General features: G+C 46.7%; 1 protein-coding gene across 1 annotated transcript in view; it reads right to left on the bottom strand.

The window, feature by feature from the left end:
- The window catches only part of kdm6a (lysine (K)-specific demethylase 6A), a 54,058-nt gene that overhangs the window by 29,181 nt on the left and 3,573 nt on the right, over positions 1 to 21,304 (bottom strand). Inside the window, exons 3-8 of the mRNA XM_084443243.1 lie at positions 21,008 to 21,116; positions 19,975 to 20,024; positions 14,604 to 14,662; positions 7,186 to 7,306; positions 1,776 to 1,830; positions 1,142 to 1,176 (exon numbers count right to left, since the gene is read on the bottom strand). Of these exons, the coding sequence (XP_084299369.1) occupies positions 1,142 to 1,176; positions 1,776 to 1,830; positions 7,186 to 7,306; positions 14,604 to 14,662; positions 19,975 to 20,024; positions 21,008 to 21,116 (429 nt within the window). The remainder of the gene's footprint in view (positions 1 to 1,141; positions 1,177 to 1,775; positions 1,831 to 7,185; positions 7,307 to 14,603; positions 14,663 to 19,974; positions 20,025 to 21,007; positions 21,117 to 21,304) is intronic.

Raw genomic sequence — 21,304 nt, 5'->3', positions numbered from 1 at the left:
ATTACAGAGTGAGTCACTAGACTGATCTGAGATCAGTATCTAGAGCAGCTATGATAAACAGGAAGGGGAAGTGATATTAGAAAGAGAGGATGAAGGAATAAGATATATATACTGTGTATATATACACACACACGCACGCACACACGTGCATCTCAGAAAATTAGAATATTGTGAAAAAGTCCATTATTTTATGTAATTTAATTCAAACAGTGAAACTTTCATGTATTCTAGATCCATTACACAAAGTGAAATATTTCAAGCCTTTTTTGTTTTAATCTTTGCGATTGGGTTCATTCAATTTGGATCATTTGGATGTTCATTATGTTCATTTATACACTCAATACTTGGTTGGGGTGCCTTTTGCGCAAATTACTGCATCAACGTCGAGCGTGGCATGGAGGCAATCAGCCTTGAAATATTAAAAAAATATGAAAGTTTCACTTTTTGAAGTAAATTACGGAAAAATAATGAGCTTTCCACAATATTCAAATTTTCTGAGATGCACATGTATATAAATATATATACAGAGAGAGAAAGAAAGAAAGAGGGACAGAGAGAGAGAGAGAGAGAGACAGAGTGTCTCCAGAGAGCTAACCTCTGGGACCTCCTTTCTAGTGGCATCATCTTCTCCTGAGAAGACTGTGTGTGTGTGTGTGTGTGTGTGTGTGTGTGTGTGTGTGTGTGTGTGTGTGTGTGTGTGTGTGTGTGTGTGTGTGTGTGTGTGTGTGCGTGCGTGCGTGCGTGTGCGTGTGTCTGTGAAGGAGACACCATGACAAATTACAGCTCCCTTACCTCTGTCACACTAAAGACACAAGCAGAAGACAGATCATCATCTAACTGGTCTCGCACTGTGTCTGTGTGTGTGTGTCTAGTTTCCTACCACTTAAAGTCTCTATGCCCTGAGGGGAGCCCGAAATACCACAGGAAACAGACAAACACAAACACACACACACACACACGCAGACACACATGGGCAGACGCACGCACAAAAACCCGCCAGACATAGTTGATCGGTTCGTCCTGTCAGACTGACCAAACAGCCGACAGAACGAGGTCCAGTACGTCTCCATTAAAAGTCCCACCACAGGTTCACACACTGACCGCCCGGGGGGGGGGGGGGGGGGGCGGCAAGGGGGCTTACCTGGATCTCGTACAGATGAGCGATGTGGAACTGAACTGTGGAGCGGAGGAGAACAGACAGAATCACTAACTGAGCTGACAGACACAGACGGACCGTATCCTCCCTTGGTAAACACCTACTGTTCACTGAGGGATGTTTAGGCAGCTCTACAGCAAATGTATCTAAAGTGGCAGTGCGTTGTGTGTGTGTTTGTGTGTGTGTGTGTGTGTGAGTGTGTGCGTGTGTGGGTTTTGAGTACAGATGGGAGGAAAATGTATGGTGCATGGCCACAGATGGGAGAGAGAGGAGGTTAGCTCCCCTGCGTGTGTGTCGGTGTGTGCGAGTGTGCAAGCTTGCGCAGGCAAGTGGTTTTCTCCCGACGCTCCTTACGCTGTCTCCTAGGCAACCCGGGTCTCAGGCAGACTGCTGATCATGAAATGGCGACCGAGAGGAACAATTTAAATGTAGTATAAAAAATAAAAAAACAGCCAGGATGCTGTGCCCTTTGAAAAGGCAGCTGTGATTATCAAGACACACCGAGGTATATACTGCCAAATGTCAACTCTAATAATATATTGGACATCAGGTACTCAGTGCAAGAGAGATGTGTGTGTGTGTGTGTGTGTGTGTGTGTGTGTTCAGCAATTATACTTACTCTCAGCTTTGGACAAAGTGCAGGGGTTGGAGTCAATCAAAGCCAGCTGAAAATGCTGCAGACAGAGAAGAAGAGAGAGAGAGAGGGAGGGGAAAAGAGAGAGCAGGTTTAATCATGGAACAGCTGTACACGCCGGTGGTCAATGTCAGACAGATAACATCAGAGCATACTCCCTTTCTCTAGCATACCTCAGCCAGAGCCAGCAGAGCCGCACGCACGCACACACGCGCACACACACACACACACACTTCAACAGACAAGGCCACCAGCCATGCTGAACATCAGACAACACACAAACTGGCCTTAGAGATGCCATCACATTAAATGTACATGCACACACACAAATACGTTACCCAGACATGCTAAATATTTGGCACGTCAAGATCCTCTCATTGCATCCTCCAGCAGCTTGCCCTCTCCTCTCCTCTCTCCTTCCCTCCCCTCTCTCTCCTTCTACTACCAGGCAGATAATGCAGCAGGATTGCCGGCTTCCCTCCCCCCTCCCCTCCCTCCCTCCCTCCATCTCACCTCCACAGTTTCTCTCTCTCTCTCTGCTCACCCCGTCACTGATTGCTATTCAGCAGACGTCAGCGCGGGAGACGACATATCCCTCCACACACCGTCGCCTTCTCCCTCCATCTCCTTCCCCCTCGTCTCTCTTTCTCCCTCGGTTCCATCTCTTCTGCTCTCTCTTCCTCTCTCTCCCCCCCCCTCCTCCTTCTCTCTCTCTCTCTCTGAGGAAGCTCATCTCTATGATCACAGGAGCAGCTCATCTCATCACCTGACTAATATGCACCACTCACACGCCCCGGCTCCCAGGGCTTAAATTAGCAGGCGCCGGGGGGGGGGGGTTATATATATATATATATATATATATATATATATACACACACACACACACACAGTAAGTACATATAAATGTATAGCAGTGGCGGCAGGCTGTGAATGAATGTAATTATATGTAAAACAGAGAGCAAGTCTGACAGTTGTCTCTGTTACCAATGGTCCATAAAACTCTCTCTCTCTCTCTTTCTCTAAGGAAAACCTTATGTTCTCAAACCTGTCACCATCCCCTTCTCTATCCTTTCCTCTTTCCCTATCCTTCCTTCTCTCTCTCCATCCTTCCCTCTTTCTATCCTTCTCTCTCTCTAGCCCTCTCTCTCTCCTTCTCTCTCTCTACCCCCCCCCCCCCCCCCCCCTCTCTCTCTCTCTCTCTCTCTGGTCCTCCCTAGAACCCTCCATTCCCTTCCTACTTCTCTCTCTCTCTCTCTCCCTCTCTCCCTCTGGTCCTCCCTAGCCCCCCGTGTCCCCCCCCCCAATCCTTCTTTCTGTAACTGGGGCAGAGCGATGCTGTGTGTGTGTGTGTGTGTGCGTGTGTGTGTTGGCATGGTGCCAGAGGCAGAGGGAGAACGTGCAGCATGTGCTGCCGGCTGAGCTCAATATTGCAACCTGCGCGCGCACACACACACAGACACACACACACGCACACCGTACACACACAAGCATACTACACAGGAATACATACAGTACACACACACACACACGCACACACAAGCACACACAGATTCAAGATTCCTTTCATTTGTTACTTGTAATGAACGCTGCACAGTCACAGTACACATGCACACATACACACGCACACACACACACACCCGACGCCGCTGTCTGTTTCCTTGCATGCAGCCCTCAGGTGTGGCGTGGCGTCTGTGCAGGACAAAGCCCCGGTATCAGATCCCCTCTCCTACCCTGCCCTGGCCGTCACCACCACAAGAGTGCCCGCCACAAGCCAGACAACAGCCCAAAGATGGCCGCCACAGCCAGACAGACGTATCACTTTCCCCAGCAGAGCCCCAGAAGGGCTTACAACAGCTGTCAGGAGCTCCCGGCTGGGCCCAGACAGACAGACAGACAGACAGACAGACAGACAGACAGACAGACAGAGGAGAGACAGACAGAAAGGCAGTCAAGCAGACAGAGGAATGACAGACAGACAGACAGACAGACAGACAGACAGACAGACAGACAGACAGACAGACAGACAGACAGACAGACAGACAGACAGATAGAGAATAATAACCCTTCACAATAGTAGACCAACAACAAATAATATTTGCAAATACCCAGTGTCAGTAAATCAACCTGTCAGTTTTTCCACCATACTAAAAAGAAACTTGACTCTACTCGCTTTTTTTTAGTTTTCCATCATGCAAAAGGCGAGTACAGCCACGTCAAATTCCTACTTTTCTCTGATCGCCTCCTTCGAGGTTCCGAGCGAGCTGAAGAGAGCTAAAACGTGACGTGAAAACACAGACTTCTGACTGGTCAGGCTTAGCGCAAAGGAAAGTCAGCAGCGCCACTTGTGGACGACTGCACAAGGGAACTCAAACCAGCGCAAATTCACAATAGCTGCGACTAGGCATGTTATGTACGATGCAATTCACGATGCAGGGTTGACGATGCGATTTTCTCACTATTTTTTTACAAGATGAACTTGCAGACAAATTATAACTTGCATGCTGTTTTGGTTTTGTCTGTTAACTTCTCGCCCTTTTCATTTCTGAAAACAGGGAAGCCAAAATGCGTCCACACATCTGACTTGAAACTTGTGGGTGCATCCTCGATTTCGAACTCACTCAATACATCCATGTTTGCCGCTGTCATGTTTCTCGTTCTGTCAGAAATATGTGACGCATGACACAGACGCTTCAGGTCGCAGACCTGCCAACCCTGAAGAATGTTTTTGAGTACTACTTTATCGTGAAAAATCTTTCAGCGCATGTACATGTTGTACGGCCAAAAACGGACATAACACATAGTATATTTTGGATAGCTAACTCAGTGTTTCCTGTGGAATTGATCTCTTGGTGTGGTGGTGCCAAGCTCAAGACTGCCAAATTAGAGAGGATTTCTATACCAATGCGGGGGTCTGGGGGAGGGCAGGGAAAAAAAAATGTTTCTGAGAGTTAGATTCCTGTATTCTGGTGACTTTTAAAGAACGAAAATAACAAAATCGTGAAACGTAGGCCTACAGTATTCTGAAACAGCATGTTTACATGAAATATGCTTTCTTTAATTTTGAGTTATGGGGTGAGAATAATAGATAGAATGTTTTATTTAATGTATGTTTGATGCCCATTGATGCTTAACTGCATAGGCCTACTCATACCGTCTAAATCATCAGCAGAGGTGCAAACCGATCACAGGTGAAAAAGGTGAAAAACATGCAAACCCATACATACACAGATCAAACAAATGTTTGATTAAAAACGGCTATTTTCACCTAAAGGTGTCAAATCTGCACCCCTGATCAGACTGTCTTTCTAATCTCTCATCTTCACTCTCTCCTGTCTCCTTCCTTCTACTCCTCTCAACAACCTCTATCCTCTCCTCTCTCACCTCCAATCTGAGGTAGAAGCAAGGGGGGCTAACAAGGCTGTCAGCGAGAGCGAGGGGAGACAGGTTGAAATAACGGGTGCACTGCAAAGCATATAACGTTAGCTAGCGGTATGGGGATTGTACTTTTCCATATTTGATGAAACTGTGGTGGTAGACCCGTAGCTTAACTGTGCTGCCGACAGTTTAACTTAGCTACTGGGAAACACTGGTAGCTAGCCAGAGATATAAGTTGTGCGCGTAGCAAGTGGGGCTAGTCTAGCTGACTAACGAGGCTGTCAGCTAGTGAGGGAGACAGCTTGAAATAACAGGGTGCACTGATGCAAAGCATAAAACGTTAGCTAGTGGTGTTGAGATTGTACTTTTCCATATTTTATGAAACTGTGGCGGTAGACACACAGCTAAAACTGTGCTGCCGACATTAACTTACTGGGAAACACTGGTAACGTATAGCTACCTCAACGTGAATTGTAGGCTACACATTCCCCCAGTCCGTTTAACGTTACCTTTGCCAAGCAGAATTGCAAGAGCCATCCTCAGCCAGACGCAGTGATGAGGGGGAACGATCTAGGAACGATTTGCGCTTGCGAGCTGGGCAACTGCTGACTGACTGTTGAAATGACATTCCCGCTTGCAAATATCACCCGACGCTGATTGGTCAAACTCAAACAACTCTAATGAGGCTAAATGCTTATTGGCATAGATTTGAGAAGCCAACTAAAAAATAAAAATAAAAACACAAACAACCACCGCTTTTTGCGTACTTTACAGTGACAAATCGTACTAGCGTACCATACAGTAAAAATGCGTGCCCGCTACACAAAATGCGTACATGTTGGCAGGTCTGCAATCGTATCAGGACCCATGTATTGTGATACATATCATGAGGTCCTTGCCGATACCCAGCCCTAGTCTATATAATGACAATTTTACCGACAGATCGTTTCTTTGTCATTAATTGGCACAATACATCCTCAAATTGACATCTATGCGGAATGGTTTTATATAGCCTACACATTTTTAACAAAATAGATCGGCGGAAATCACTTGTCTTCTGCGTTTCTGCCATTGAGCTCAATATTATTTGTAGCACTACAGCTTCCGACCAGCAGTGGCCGATAGTGAGCGCTGTGACTGCTGGACGCTCCACCTGTGGCAGAAACGTATTGAGCTCAATGGCAGAAATGAAGACAAGCAATTTCCACAGATCCATTTTGTAAATATATGATTTGTGTTTTAGCTAAAGATTAAAAATGTTTATTTGCAGAACTTGTTCGTAAATGCTTGCCTGCTTAAATAACAAAAAAATACAAAAAAAGCAGCGGTTAGCTTTCAAAACCCAGTGGGGTCGAGGACAGCACCCTCCTGCATCTGAGTACCTTTGAAATTTCTCTGCTACACTTTATTGAGGAGTTTGGGATTTTTGGAAAACACAATCATGAAAGGGGCCTACAGGGAGGCTGCCCAGGTGGCTGTCCTCTGCTGGTTGAACGACTGTGCTAACACTACAGTGACATTGAGAAATGCGTAACGACTCCTCGTCATAGTAAATGTTATGATAACGTCGCTGAATATATCATTTGTATACCAGTTTCTCACTGTTTCGCTCATCCAGAGCAAAAACGTCATTTTTTCCTTTTGGAATTCTGGAGCCCCCAATGACGAGGACCTCTCTGACCTCCCTGAACTCCCTGTGCGTGTTCCATTGTGTCGCCTATTGCACGTGTGTTAGAGTGTGCTGTATTACGAATAAAGATTGTTTGTTTTGTTTACTATCTGTGGTGGAAAATAAAACAAAGTGATGAAAAAAAAATGAACAAAAGCAAATCGAGTCGAGTCAAGTTGAGGTGGTAAAAAGCGGTGGAAAAAAATACATAACAGTCTTTAAGTGCATTCAAGTGCAGCAGGCCTATCTGATGTATGGCCTATTTAACCCATTCTTTAGAGCAGGCCTGGAAAGTGAAGTGACCATGTTCAGAACAGAAAGGTTGTGCGGTAGAACAGGCCCTCTACGTACCTTTATGCTTGACTCAAAGTCTGTGTTGACTTTAAACATGAGACCCAGTCTCAGGTGGACCTCTTTAGCTTGGGAGAAGCTGGGGTCGATGTACAGCACCTCCTGAAACGCCTTTATCGCCCTGTGAGAGAGAGAAAGGGGGGAAGGGCAAGAGATAATGATGATCAGTTTGACAGGTCCACACCGCGCACACTATGACCATTTTACTGCTGGATACACAACTGTGAATGAACTGAAAGGCTTCTCTTTACTGAGTCGATGAGTCAGCAGTGCTGGAAGGACAGTGTTCGACCCTGACCACCGCCTCCCCCCGACCACCGCCTCCCCCTGACCACCGCCTCCCCCTGACCACCGCCTCCCCTGACCACCGCCTCCCCCCGACCACCGCCTCCCCCTGACCAACGCCTCCCCCTGGCTTATCGCCCGGGGCTTCTAGGAACTGTTCGTAGGGGGCTAGAGGGCCATGAACCTTATGAGTGCACTGCTAGCCAAGCCAGCACGGGCGTGGAGAGAGACAGAGAGAGAGAGCGAGAGAGAGACCGAGAGAGAGTGAGAGAGAGAGAGAGCACTGTAGCCTTGACAACATGTACACCCCACTCTCCCAAAGCTCAAAAACCACAAGCAAGCAAACAAGGGTCCGAGACGTGTATACGGTAGACGAACAAGCAGGCAAAACAACACCATGTACACGTACACACACAGACACACGCACACAAATCCAACACTCACAGAGCAGCAAGAGAGAGACAGAGAGAAAAGGCACGCTGTCTAACATGGAACTTCTTCCCAGCACTGGAGAGCACAGCAGAGCGCTGATCTCAGTGCTGACAGCCAGAGCTTACACACACACACACACACACACACACACACACACACACACACACACACACACACACACACACACACACACACACACACACACACACACACACACACACACACACACACACACACACACACACACACACACACACACACACACACACACACACACACACACACACACACACACACACACACACACACACACACACACACACACAATGTACCGCGTTGACGCAAAACTCCCTGAACCCATTGGCCTCTTCTCCCTTCCACCGTCGTCGCTCCCCCCCTCATCCGTCCTCTGATTGGCTCCCCCTCCTCCCTCAGAGTGGAGCAGGAGAGGCGTCTCTCCGCCGGGGAGTGGACGTGCGACGGCGGGGAGGGCGGACGGCGGACAGGCCGGCCAACAGAGGGACCACACACGCTCCTCAGGACGCAGGCCAGTGGTGAGAGCCATATGGAGGAGGACTGCGCCGCGCAACGCCAAACTGTTTTCCCCAATTCCTCAGGTCCACTTTGTTGTTTTTTTGCTAGTGTTGACAGTGTCCGGCTGTTTTAAGCTATTGTCGTTGGAGAACGCTAAAATAGACTACATTTATTTTTGGGACCGCCTACGTTTGACTGACGCTTCACTGTTGGCCTCCATGTTGGGTGGATGGTGTCATCAAGGGGAGAAAACACACAATTACCTGGATTGAATGGTTTTATCAGCCTAACGTTTCAACCAATTACAATTCCGCCCAGTGTGATTAGTCTCACTAAGGCACTAGATTTGAGTCTCTAAGGCACTAAACTGAGTGCAGACCTGCCAACCTTGAAGAAAGTCTTGGTACCACCCATTAAACGTGGGTCTGGGGTCCCCCCATGGTAGATAGATACTGTATATATGGACTTTAACAATCCCCGTAGGAGGAAATGTGGTGTTTCAACAGTAGGACAATTACAGCAAAAGGTTTGGAAATGCAGAATACAGAATATACATAGTAGCAAATATTTTTTAATAAAAATGACCAACCTACCTACCTACATACACACACACACACACCTCCACAACACTCAGGAACGCTCATGCACTGTCATAGCGTTTGATGACCACTGGCACAAAGGAACCATAGCCTATAGCCTGAACTACTCCGTATCGCACCTGGGTGGAATTATCCTATAGCTGAAAGTGCTGCCTATCTGCCACAGCTTGACAGAGTATATAGACATCAGTGTGTCCCCAGTGTTTCCCATTAATTATGGCAGGTAGCCATAGTCTAATTTGTCCCGCCATAGTCTCATAAATCAGTATTATTATAAATAATTATTTAGGCTTCCGAAAGTATTTGACTTCTCATAATAACATAAATACAAGATCTCGAACGCCGTTGTGCTTTGTGCAGTGCAATAGGCTACTTCAAGCATCTATCACTCCGTCAGCCAGCTAGCCCCTTCCCGCGTGCCATACGCACGCACTCACTGACACCCCCTGCACTCGCGCTGGAGTTTCTCAGAAGCTGGAAGTGAAGAAGTATTTTGATGACTTGTCGATTGAGGTAACTTTAGTTACCGTATCCACTGTAGTTGTCCACTAGTCCAAACATAATTTAGCCTATGTAACGTTATATCTAGCTAGCTAATGTTAGCTAATTTTCCAGGCTAGCTAGACTAGATTATCAGCAGTGATACTGACAACTAGCATTAGCTAGCTAGGCTAACGATACATAACCTGTCCTCTTTCTTTATGACTCTGCTTAGACTGTGACTACATACGTTACTTGTGATACTGGAAATGGAATCTTTTAGAAAGGTAGATTTTTATGTTATCTTTGTCTTTGTAAATACAGTGTGTATACTGTATATCAGGGGGGTTTTATGCAGAGTGAAACTTAGGTTATAGTTCATGTAAAAATGCATGTAACTAGCTCAAGGTCAGGTTCCAAACATTAAAGTCCTGTCTTGTTTATGCTTTGTGGGTGTGACTTCTTTGCCAATGTCATCCCCTTTCATAACCAAATGTGTTTATGATTACATTGTTATTCTACCTTCTTGATTTTGCTCTCCAAGCGCACCAGATTGATGCATTTAAATTTCAAATGTTCAACATTTTCTTCCGGGGGAGCATCAACTTTACCAAGACAACAAAATTAAGTCCATCCATTCACCCAACTTCGTCCTTTAGCGCAGCTAGATAGATAAGGCCTGCCTTACTTGGTTCACCACATCATCGCTGCTCTCACAGAAGCTAGCTGGCTACTCTAGATTTGGATAACTAGCTAGCTAGTTGCTAGCTACGTTAGTTAGCTAGCTTGCATGTAGAAGCTATCGTACACAAGATTCATCGTCTGGAACATGAATATATGGTCTGGAATTGCAACTGTTATGAGATTCTACAGTGCTCCATCTACGAATGAGACAAGTGACAAGAAGGCAGAGTGAATGAGAGGTGGTTGGGCTATGTGGGCACTGCAGCCTGTGTGTGTATGTATGAGATCTCCACCACTGAAAGTCTGGAGACATCTCTATTGATAATATGGGCTAGAATGAGCATCTGCTACCTATGATACCAATCATAATCACTTCCCTATCCCCCCAACAGGGTGAAAGACCCACCATACTGGAAATTATGTCCTCCCCTATATTCACCCGTAGTGAAACGACTAGGTATGGAGTGGAATCAAACATTGGAAATGGATGTCCAGGCAACGTTAGATTTGATTGTTTTAGCGACTGTGCTCAATCCACAAGATGTCCAAACCATGCCAAACATGTAAAAACATTCGGATTGCAATACATTTCACAGGAAAGCACACTGAGACTGTTAAGATTACATCCTGTGCTTCCTGTCTTGGAAAACCACTTAATCATAGTTTTTCCAATGCATTTTCGTATGCCCCATTGCCTTCCATTGTAGCCCAGTGAGAGCCTTCAGGTTCATGGTAGACGGACCACAAATAGGGCTAAATGTCCAAAATAGCACACTACCCCTTTAACGTTAGCCAAGGGCCAGCAGTTTATTTTAAAAGTTGTAGCTACTATTTTTAAAGTCACTTGCTCATTGTTATTACTGAAAAAAGGTGAGGTCTAGATCAGGGGTGGCCAACCAGTCAGAGACTAAGAGCCACAAAAATTACTGTGGTACCACCCAGAGCCACACCATATATACCAGCATTTCTCAACCTTTTTTTCAGTCACCGCACCCTTCATAAGTACTTAAAATCCCAAGGCACCCCAGTGTAAAATAAGAAGAAAAATGTTATTGTCCATTTAATATACATTTAAAGTTAATTCATTTAAAATTAATACATACAACAAGATATTTTCTGACATAATATATTTTGGACTGGGTTGGGTTAGGCTGGGCTGGACTGGGCTGGGTTAGGCTGGACTGGACTGGACTGGACTGGACTGGGCTGGGCTGGGCTGGGCTGAGTTAGGCTGGACTGGGCTGGGCTGGGTTAGTCTGGACTGGGCTGGGTTAGGATGGTCTGGACTGGGCTGAGTTAGGCTGGACTGGGCTGGGTTAGGCTGGACTGGGCTGGACTGGGTTAGGCTGGACTGGACTGGGCTGGGTTAGGCTGGGTTAGGCTGGACTGGGCTGGACTGGGCTGGACTGGGCTGGGTTAGGCTGGGCTGGACTGGGCTGGGTTAGGCTGGGTTAGGCTGGGCTTGGCTGGGTTAGGCTGGGCTGGACTGGACTGGACTGGGCTGGGTTAGGCTGGACTGGGCTGGGTTAGGCTGGACTGGGTTGGGCTGGACTGAGCTGGAGATTTGAGGCTTTGAAATGTCCCAATGATGTCTGGCATATCAGACAGAATGGCTTACCATTACGTTTTATGAAGAAAAAATTACTCTCCAACTCGGGTAAATCCTGTGTTTGTCTACATATTTTCTTTTCGCTGCGCATATCTTTCCAGCCATTCTTTGGTTGTGTAGGCTACAGTAGCCTAGGCTACGTTGGCTTTTGTCGTAAAAGAGAATGACCCACGCAAAGCAAATTATTTTGTTTACAATTATTTTGTTACCAAGGTGATTTGCTACCTACTGTACATGATTGGTTTGAAGTGGTTCTCACGCGACTTCCTCGCAACCTAGCGAAACGAATCATATATATAGATTTTATGACAAATCTGCAATAAACTAAAATGGGCAGGAAGAAATGCACAGCAAGAGAGAGAGAGAGAGAGAAACGTTCTTATGGAATTAATGAATTTATGTTTTTAATGAAAGGATGGAAGAGCCGCAAGCCAACTTTTTTTTAAATGAATGGATGGAGGAGCCGCACATTGACGGGCAAAGAGCCACATGCGGCTCGAGAGCCGCGGGTTGGCCACCCCTGGTCTAGATAGACCCCACTAGGATGACCTAACGTTCCTGAACAAATCGTTAGCGCGTTGTTACTATAGCCCGACAGACGCTATTCAACGTGTTGGAAAAAACAGTGACACTTTGTTGCAGAAGCATACACGTCTTTCTCATGGTCATGTTAACACACTTTATTGGAGAATTCCCAATCATGCAGCATCTGACAAACAAGAATGTGCAGGCGTCCTACAGCAGCCTCAATCATCCATGACACGTCAGGCCAGATGGACCAATCCTGTCCTAATAAAAGACTGTCTGTTTTTAACAGATGAATGTGGTTCAACAATATGGTAACGTTGTGTTTACAAGCACACAATTTCTGCTTGTCACTGCCCCCTTAGCAAGGGCCGCCCTAAAGACGTTGGATTGGTTCTGAAATGCAGTTTACAGAAATAAGGATGTATGTCTTCAGTCTCTAGTTGAGCACTGAGTTTAGAGACTGACGCGCGCACGTGTGTGTGTATATGTGTGTGTGTATATATATATATATATGTATATGTGTGTGTGTGTGTGTGTGTGACTGGCTGTCGGAGAGAAGAGAACGAGGAAGCGTAGCATCAAAACCTCAAGCCTCAAACCGCAATTGAGCTATCAAGATAGTTTTGTGTTTGTGTGTAGTATTTATTCCGTTTGTGAATCTCACAATGCATTACTAATGTTAGTGTTAATGTTAGCTCAGGCTGGAGCTACTAGGTTTGCAAATGGGTGGAAAATGTTGACCTTTTTAGTATCCTATAACAGCTTTTTATTTTATTTTATGAATTTATTTTAGGATTTTATCCCATAATCACCCAATTTGGTAGCCAATTGACACTGACCGTGCCAATTACCCCCTATTAACTGTTGAGGATTCGTCACACAGCCCAGTCGGTCGGCAATAGGAAGGGGAGAGAAAACTCCTCGACTATCTCAGCTCGCAACTGTAATTCCAACACCATGGATTGGGATGCTCCATCACATGCACAGCTAATTCCTAGCATCCTACACACTAAGAGGGCTGTAAAATCCATTAAAGTTCTACTCACAAATAGATTAAGTCAAAAAAGTCATTTTAAACATCTGTATGAAATGTTTGCCAGCATGTTTCCTATGACAAAACAAAATGTTTTTATTTATGTATGTATATGATAAGGTTAATACAGTTGGTAAAAAAAACAGCCTTGATAGGTCAATTTTGTAACTTATATATCTGCTGAACAGATTTCAGTGACAGATTTAGCTAGCCTCATGAGACCATCCTGATTTCACAAGCTTTCATTCTGTTTCTCTCGCAAATCAGTCTGGATACTCTCCAAAGAGATCTGCTTGTGCCAGACCAGAAAACGATTAAGCCAATCAGTGTTGCTTCTGAAGAATTTGAAATACAAGCAGCTATGCTGAGCAGGTTTAGGTGTGATGACAGCGAGGAGCAGTTGAATTTAGCGTGTGATCTGTAAATGTGTACTGTAACTTGTAAATCTGTAAATTGAGTATTGGAGTTTCTGTATTGAGCATAATCTTGGAGCCAGCAGCAACATTTCATTGTAACTGTACACGTACATTACATGTGAAAAATAAAGAAAATCTTGATAGACGGTGATAGACAGATGGTCTGTCCAATCACCTGCCATGCATTTTTGAAAGTGGCTGCCCTTTACCAAACAGTTTCCAATGGAGAGTTCACAGATGGTTTGCGAAGCAAACAAACGTGTAAACTCTACACAGGAATGTCAGGAATGTGAACACGTCACATTGGCATAGCAACGACCATTACATCACCCCGGACCGTATTTGGCAACCCGGACACAATTTGGCATGACGGCTCCATTCAGTTCACTGACTGCGTACCATATATATATATAGTCTAGTCTAAGTTAGGTGAAGGTGTAGAATAGGGTGAAGCTGATTTTTATGGGCAGACCCTCAGGGAGTGTTCATGTCACTTCGGGTCAGGTGGGAAGGCCCGGCGCTGCAGCCCTGTCAGATAACATTTCTCGTCTGACGGCCTGGAACTCTTCTTTGCCTCGGGCTACGGACGTAACCTGCCCTGGAGCAACACGCATAAACCTGCTTCTCCACCCCAACAGTGACACGTCCGACCCGATGCATGTACGCACCCCAAACACACACATTACACACACAAAGGTAGGAAAACTCACACACAGAACAGAAGACACACTCGCGTACACGGCAGTTGGCAAAGCATAAAAAACAAATCTCCAGCCAATGAAAACATTGCAGTAGGAGCAGACTGGGTGAGTACTTACCACTGATATGCATTGTAGTGGAAGTAAACCATGCCAAGACCGTATAAAAAGGCAGCGTTCTAAAAGGAAAAATAAACAAGGGAGAGAAGATGAGTGACAAGAGTACAGGTGTAGTCGCTCCCAGAAACATGACGATAGCTGCAATGGAAAACACCCTTCACTACTAGGCCTGCTTGATGTAATTGTAAAGTGTTCCATGGCAGCGACTGCATTAAAAGTCCCCACTGTGCGTGTGTGTGAGCGCGTGTGTGCGCGCGCATGTGTGTGCGTGTGTGTTAATGAGCTGGGGAGTCTCTGGAGGTTAATCTATTGCTGTAGTCACAACTGCTGAGCTACGGGGTCACACCTGATGCATTAAGTCAACAGGTGGCAGACCAGTGAACAAACAACTAACACACACGCGCGCACACACACGCACAGACACCTGTTTCCCCCAAACACAGACTTAGCAGTGGTGGGCTGTTGCTACACACACACGCAATATATAACGCTATATATATATATATATATATATATATATAAAAAAGTATAACTAGCTAGCTAAGCTGACTGTATAGATCACACACGTCTTGCATTGTGAAAACCCTGTACCGGACCTCCCCCAATCACTGCTACACTCCAGGGTTGTGGGAAACACTGTGCGTGCATACACGCACACACACAGACACAGAAACAAGACTGCCCCACTACAATAGCAATTACGCATGTATTTATTTGACCTTTATTTAGCCAGGGAAGCCCATTGAGACCACGGTCTCATTTACAATGGTGCCCTGGTTACACAGCACACATCACAAACAATATTGTAGCATGTAAATGTAGTATGACCAAGACTGTGGAGAGCAGCAGGACTGTTGTTGTAAGTTTCACATCGCTAACTCTGGTACTTGTGTGAGTCAGAACTGAAAACCACTAAGGCCTCATTTAACACAGCACCTCCCACTCACTATGAACTGACAGAGGAGAGCAGTGCACACACAACCACAGAGAGAGAATAGAGAGAATATAGAGAAGAGAACAGAATAGAGAAAAGAGAGAATAGACTGAAGAGAGATGAGAAGAGAGAGAACAGATAGAGGAGAGAATAGAGAGAAAGAGAAGAGAATAGAGAGTGAATAGAGGGATAGAGTGAGAGAGATAAAGAGAGAGAAGGATTGTTAAAGAGACAGCCACCCTCGTATCCCAATATATCACTGCCAGTCATAACCTGAGAGACAGCAAACGATTAGGTCATATAATCACGGCCACAATCAATACTACATGATAACTGTTCTTGTACCGATACATTTCCCCTTCTTCTTCGTCATTTGGGTGAGTTGGTACGTCCTCTCCCCCCAGGCTCGGGACCGAGGGGCTATCCTTTTACCACCCCACACCTGGGTGAGGAGGTCACCTGGGCTATATATCCGGGCACAGCTCCAGAAGCCACGTCACCGTTTCGTCAACCACGACCATCAGGCCACGCATTCCGTTGGGTGTCCGATATATCAGACAGTCCTGGATGACGTGCTCTGTGGTTTGTTCCTCGGCACCACACTTGCAGAGGATGCCAAGCCCCATCTGTGCATCGATGAACGGAAGCGTCCGACGCCGGTCGGGAGACGATTAAAGCCTCGGATACACTAGAAGACTTTCACAATCTTAACAGATTATGAAATGACTGGGAGTATACACTAGACGACTGGCTTCTGATGATTTTTTTATGACAACTGAAAAACTGGGTATCGCATATTTAACGACTCGTCTGGGTGGTGACGAGTTTACACTAGGGATGTGCGCGACTAGTCGTTTAAACGACTAAACGGCGCAGCTTTTGCTAGTCGTTTAAGAAATAATAGTGGATTAAACGAAATATAATAGAATAGAATAAAAAAATATTTATAAAAAGACTTGAAATAATTAGTCACCTCATTCATTCATCTGCTCAATCCCTATTGTTTATGCTGCGTTCCTTTTGTATGGGAGCTCCGGATTTGGCGCCTATACACCTAATACGTAGCCTATCGTCTGGCATCCGCGGTCTTTAATATTATAGTAATTTAACTTATGATCAGGGGTGCACGGCACATTGCCACTAAAGTGTGCTCATATTAATTAATGTAGGCTAATCATTTGGTTTGTGAAAGTCAAGACGTGACGGAAATCTGTGCAACAATAGGCTATGACTAGATTCCAAGAGGCGCGCTCGCTTTCACAGCCTAATTGCCGAGTTGAACTCTGAAGGAGGCAGACCATTAAATTCGCAAAACATAGGTTTATGTATATTAGGTTTATGTATATTAGTATACATCCAAGCAACTGTCACAAAGTACCCCGTGTTTTAAATAGCCAAACCAGACTTGGAGCGAGATGTGCAACGAGTGAAAACTGGCTTCCGCTGAATGTTGGTTAGAAAGATAGAGGAACTTTATTGCAGACACGCAGGTCCATATAAAACATTATATATAACACTTTCATAAATGTACAATTCGTCTAGGCTATTTTTTGCACGGTAGGCTATTATTTCTTTCACTTTATTATTTGCATCATTCTTTGTGGACCAATGTTTGAATAAATTTGCCTTCGAACGTTATTGCCCTCTCTGACATCTGCGGTCTTTATGTGAAATCTACTTTTAGTCTACTGACACATTACAGGCTATAGGCTAGCCTACTCTTCTTCAATTAAACTAAATAAATCACATTGATATCTTTGCTAAGTAATAAGCAGTAAGGACAGGCTGTTTTGCACTGGCAAACAGTGTGTGACAGCCCTGCGCAACGCGTGCAAATTCTCACGCAGATTGAAGCTCACATTTGGCTTCCTTGTTGTTAAGGTGGAAGGCGGCCGACACCGCCTTTGCCTCGCTGAGCTTCAATCATTTCCGGAGGTATGCCGCTAGTGTCTGCATGTCCTGGCTCAGGGTCTCCTCCTCGGCCTGCCAGTCTCAAGCAGAGTACACCAGCGCGAGGTCGCCTGTGTAGGCATACTTCCTGGAGACTGTGCTCGGCAGGTCGTAGGTGTAGATGTTATAAAGGAGGGGGGCCAGGACAGATCCCTGGGGGACACCGTTCTTAAGGCGTTGCAACCTGCTTCGCTGTCTGCTACCGGTGGTGAGGGTAAAGCTGCGGTTTCGGACAAGCTCCATGATCATGCTGACCATGTGCCTGTCCGGCAGCAGGCAGAAAAGCTTGCAGGTGAGGCCGCGGGGCCATATGTTGTCGTAGGCAGCCGTCAAATCTATAAAGACGGCTCCAGCCTTCTTTTTGGCCGGAAAAAAAGGAGTATCTGGACCTACCAGTGAGGTTGTTAAGGATGCTCCATGCCTTGCGGCTGGAGTGTAATAAGTCAATGGAGTTAATGGCCTCCTCCCAGTGCTCTTGCCTCCTTCGGCTGAGTCTTGACAGCAGGGCTGAAACAAGCCTGTCTGACCCAGCTCCTGGGGGGGCCCGGAGGAAGGCACAGTAGAGACTCTCGCACTCCGCATCCCAACACGGTTTGTAGCTGTTGCGACGTCCGCTTGGGATGGATTTTCTGGGTGCCTTCACCGGTATGCCGCAGAGTTCCCGGTACGCCTCGTCCACGTTGTTGGTGTTAGGTGGTGGGAGGCACCTCGTGGATCTATGGGTAAGGTTTCCAGTTACCCTTTCGGAAGTTCCATTGCTTCACCGGCTCGCTCGGGACAAGGTCCACGAGTTTAGGCATGGTTATCAGCAATGGTCGATGTTGGGACCGTGGGAACTTTCCTAGCATGCGTCTATCAGGGAGCTGGTTGTCAACGCCGACACTCGCGAAAGCCAGGTTTCGTCAGTTTTCCAGCCACCGGAAACAAAGCTATCTGCGCCGTACAACTGGGCCAGGCTGTTAGCTGCACAAGCAGCCATGTTTCCCCTTGTTCTGTTTGGACATTTTTATTCTATTGATTTTTATTCTGTTGATTTAAAACTTTGGCAATCGCTTTGGCCATATTTTTTTCAAGTATCTCATGCCAATAAGGCTATTTCAATTTGAGAGGGAGTTGAGAGAGAGGTCCAACAGCACATGGCCAGGCTGATAGCAGCCTTCAGAGCCATGATTGAAGACACATCAATTAGACACAAATCACACACATCATGAATGCTGCAGGCTGCCAGATAACTGAGAGGAGAGAAGCACCGGAGTGGGAGAGGAGAAGGAAAGAGGGGAGCAATGAGAAAAGAAAGAGGCCAGAATAGAGACAGAGAACAAGAGACTCGAGAAATGAGAATCTAAGTGTTTTTGACAACCTGTCATCCCCTCCCACACACTCAGACGACAAAGAGAAAGAGAGACATTCAGCGAGAGACAGAGAAAGAGACAGACCCACACACACACACACACAGACAGACGCACACACACGCACGCACACACACACTACACAGTGGGGCTTCTCATTCTACCTCATTTAACTCATGGGCCTGTCTGTCAGTGAGTTACCAGCAAAACCCCAGTCCGTATCCAGAGCCCAGGTCCAGTTCCGTCCCAGTTCTATATACCCCAGTCCCAGCTGCAAACCCTGGCCAACTCAAACTTCCCAGACGACATGCCTCTTCCCAAACTCCCCTCCTCTTCTGTCTGGGTGGGTGACCCACGACAGCCATACCTGAGTACCCCCTCAGCCTCAGTCCTGCCCAGTGGAAGATCTCCCACCCCACGCCTCAGACACACACCTAGTCCAGCCTCACCCTCACCCCAACCAGGCCTCAGCCACACACCTAGTCCAGCCTCACCCCAACCCGGCCTCAGCCACACACCTAGTCCAGCCTCACCCTCACCCCTAACCCTCCATCAGACACACCTAGTCCAGCCTCATCCTCACCCCTAACCCTCCCTCAGACACACCTAGTCCAGCCTCATCCTCACCCCTAACCCTAACCCAGCCTCAGACACACACTCCACTGAGGGCCTAACCTGAGCACCGCACCCAGAGTCTCGCACGTCGTCCAGCCTCCAAGCCTCCTCCCCAGGGGCAGAGGGTCACGCTGGGTCCCTGCTCTGGAGCTCCGAGTCATGGGGGATAGGGTGTGGGGTATTCGGAGCTTGTCGGCCCCAGTGACCGTCACATCCCCGCGTCCTCGACCTCCCCCATGGACCCCGTCACAGACACACCCACTCCTCTCACTCACACGGCCACACCCGGAGCAGGAAGAGGACAGGGTAGACTGGGCTAGGCAGACTGGGCTAGGTAGATTGAGCTAGGCAGACTGGGGTAGGCATCATCATCATCATCTAGGAACGAGCTGAATAGGACCGACTCACTCATGACCTTAAATGACCCGATGTAGGTGAGGTCCACTCAACCCACGCACCTCTTCACTTTACCCCTCCCCCTAACTGAAACACAAACACACAAACAAACAAACAAGCCACTCACCTTCCAGTAGTCCGACTGTAAACTGTAGTACCTCTGGTATGCAGATAATGCTGAGAGAGAAAAAGAGAGATGAGGAAGAGAGAGAGAGAGAGAGAGAGAGAGAGAGGGAGGGAAGGATAGAGAAATAGAGAGAGAGGAAGAGAGAGAGGGAGAGAAAGAAGGATGGAAGGAGAGAGAGAGAGAGAGAGAGAGAGAGAGAGAGAGAGAGAGAGAGAATAAAGTTAGTGGAGACAACAATATGCTAAACATCATATTACGTAAGACTTACTTTCACCAGCTTCTCTTCCAGAGATATGTGCTCACTTTGCTGACTTCAGCCCGCGGTATATTTGCTGTTTAACAACGCCAACGCGTAAACAAGTCCGTATTTTGCAGTAGGCTAATTTCTGAGGACCTGCACAGCCAAACACAGCCAACGCGCCAAAGGAATACCGTAGATGTGTGGTAGCCATATTGGGTACGCGTACGCGTAGTTAAAAGCAAATATACTGCAGGCTTTACAGGCAGATGACGAAAGTCTGTGAGTAGAGAATGGGCTTAAGTACTCTGGGCTCTACCATCAATCAGACAAATTAAGGCATGACACAAGAGAGACCAGCTCTGGCTATCAAAGTGACAACAGAACACTAAACGTGGAGCTGGTGATTATCTGTCCATTCCGAAGCTCATCTCAGGGAGATGGGAATGAAGAAGGAGACGTGTGTCATAGCACAGCACACTGCTTTCACAACAGGCATTCCGCAGTCGGGTTTTTTTACTAGCAAAAACCCTTTGAGAATCCTATGAAGCGAACGACAACAGTCTGTGAATGGTGTTGGTATTAGGAGCATCGGTTAGTACGTGTTCAGACATCAATAACCGAGGGGACCCAACCCTTCCCTGGATCTTTGTGAGAGCGGCGTGCATGTGTGCATGCTTGTGTGTGTGTGTGTGTGTGTGTGCACGTGTGTGTGTGTGTGTGTGTGTGTGTGTGTGTGTGTGTGTGTGTGTGTGTGTGTGTGTGTGTGTGTGCGTGCGTGACAGTGCAGCTCACCTTTGGGATAGTCCTCCAAGAGGAGGTTGAAGTGCCCCAGCTGGCAGAACATCTCTGGTTCCACCTTGCCCTCTGCTTTCAGGATGAGAGAATCATAGCAGCTAACAGCCTGGAGGGAGGGAGGGGGAGAGAGCCTTTACCATCTTACTCATTCATTCATGTGTACAGTGCATAGGCCTAGGTGTTTATGAAGGTAATTACGAAGGGTTGAAGGCACGGTGGCTCTGTGCGTTACACCGTTGCCTCACAGCAAGAAGGTCCTGGGTTCAATTCCCGCACGGGCTATCTTTCTATGTG

The sequence above is a fragment of the Borostomias antarcticus genome (assembly GCF_949987555.1).
Source record: "Borostomias antarcticus genome assembly, chromosome: 9".
NCBI lineage: Eukaryota > Metazoa > Chordata > Actinopteri > Stomiiformes > Stomiidae > Borostomias > Borostomias antarcticus.
Note: the sequence above shows the minus strand (reverse complement) of the source record. Positions and strands in the feature narration are given on the sequence as shown.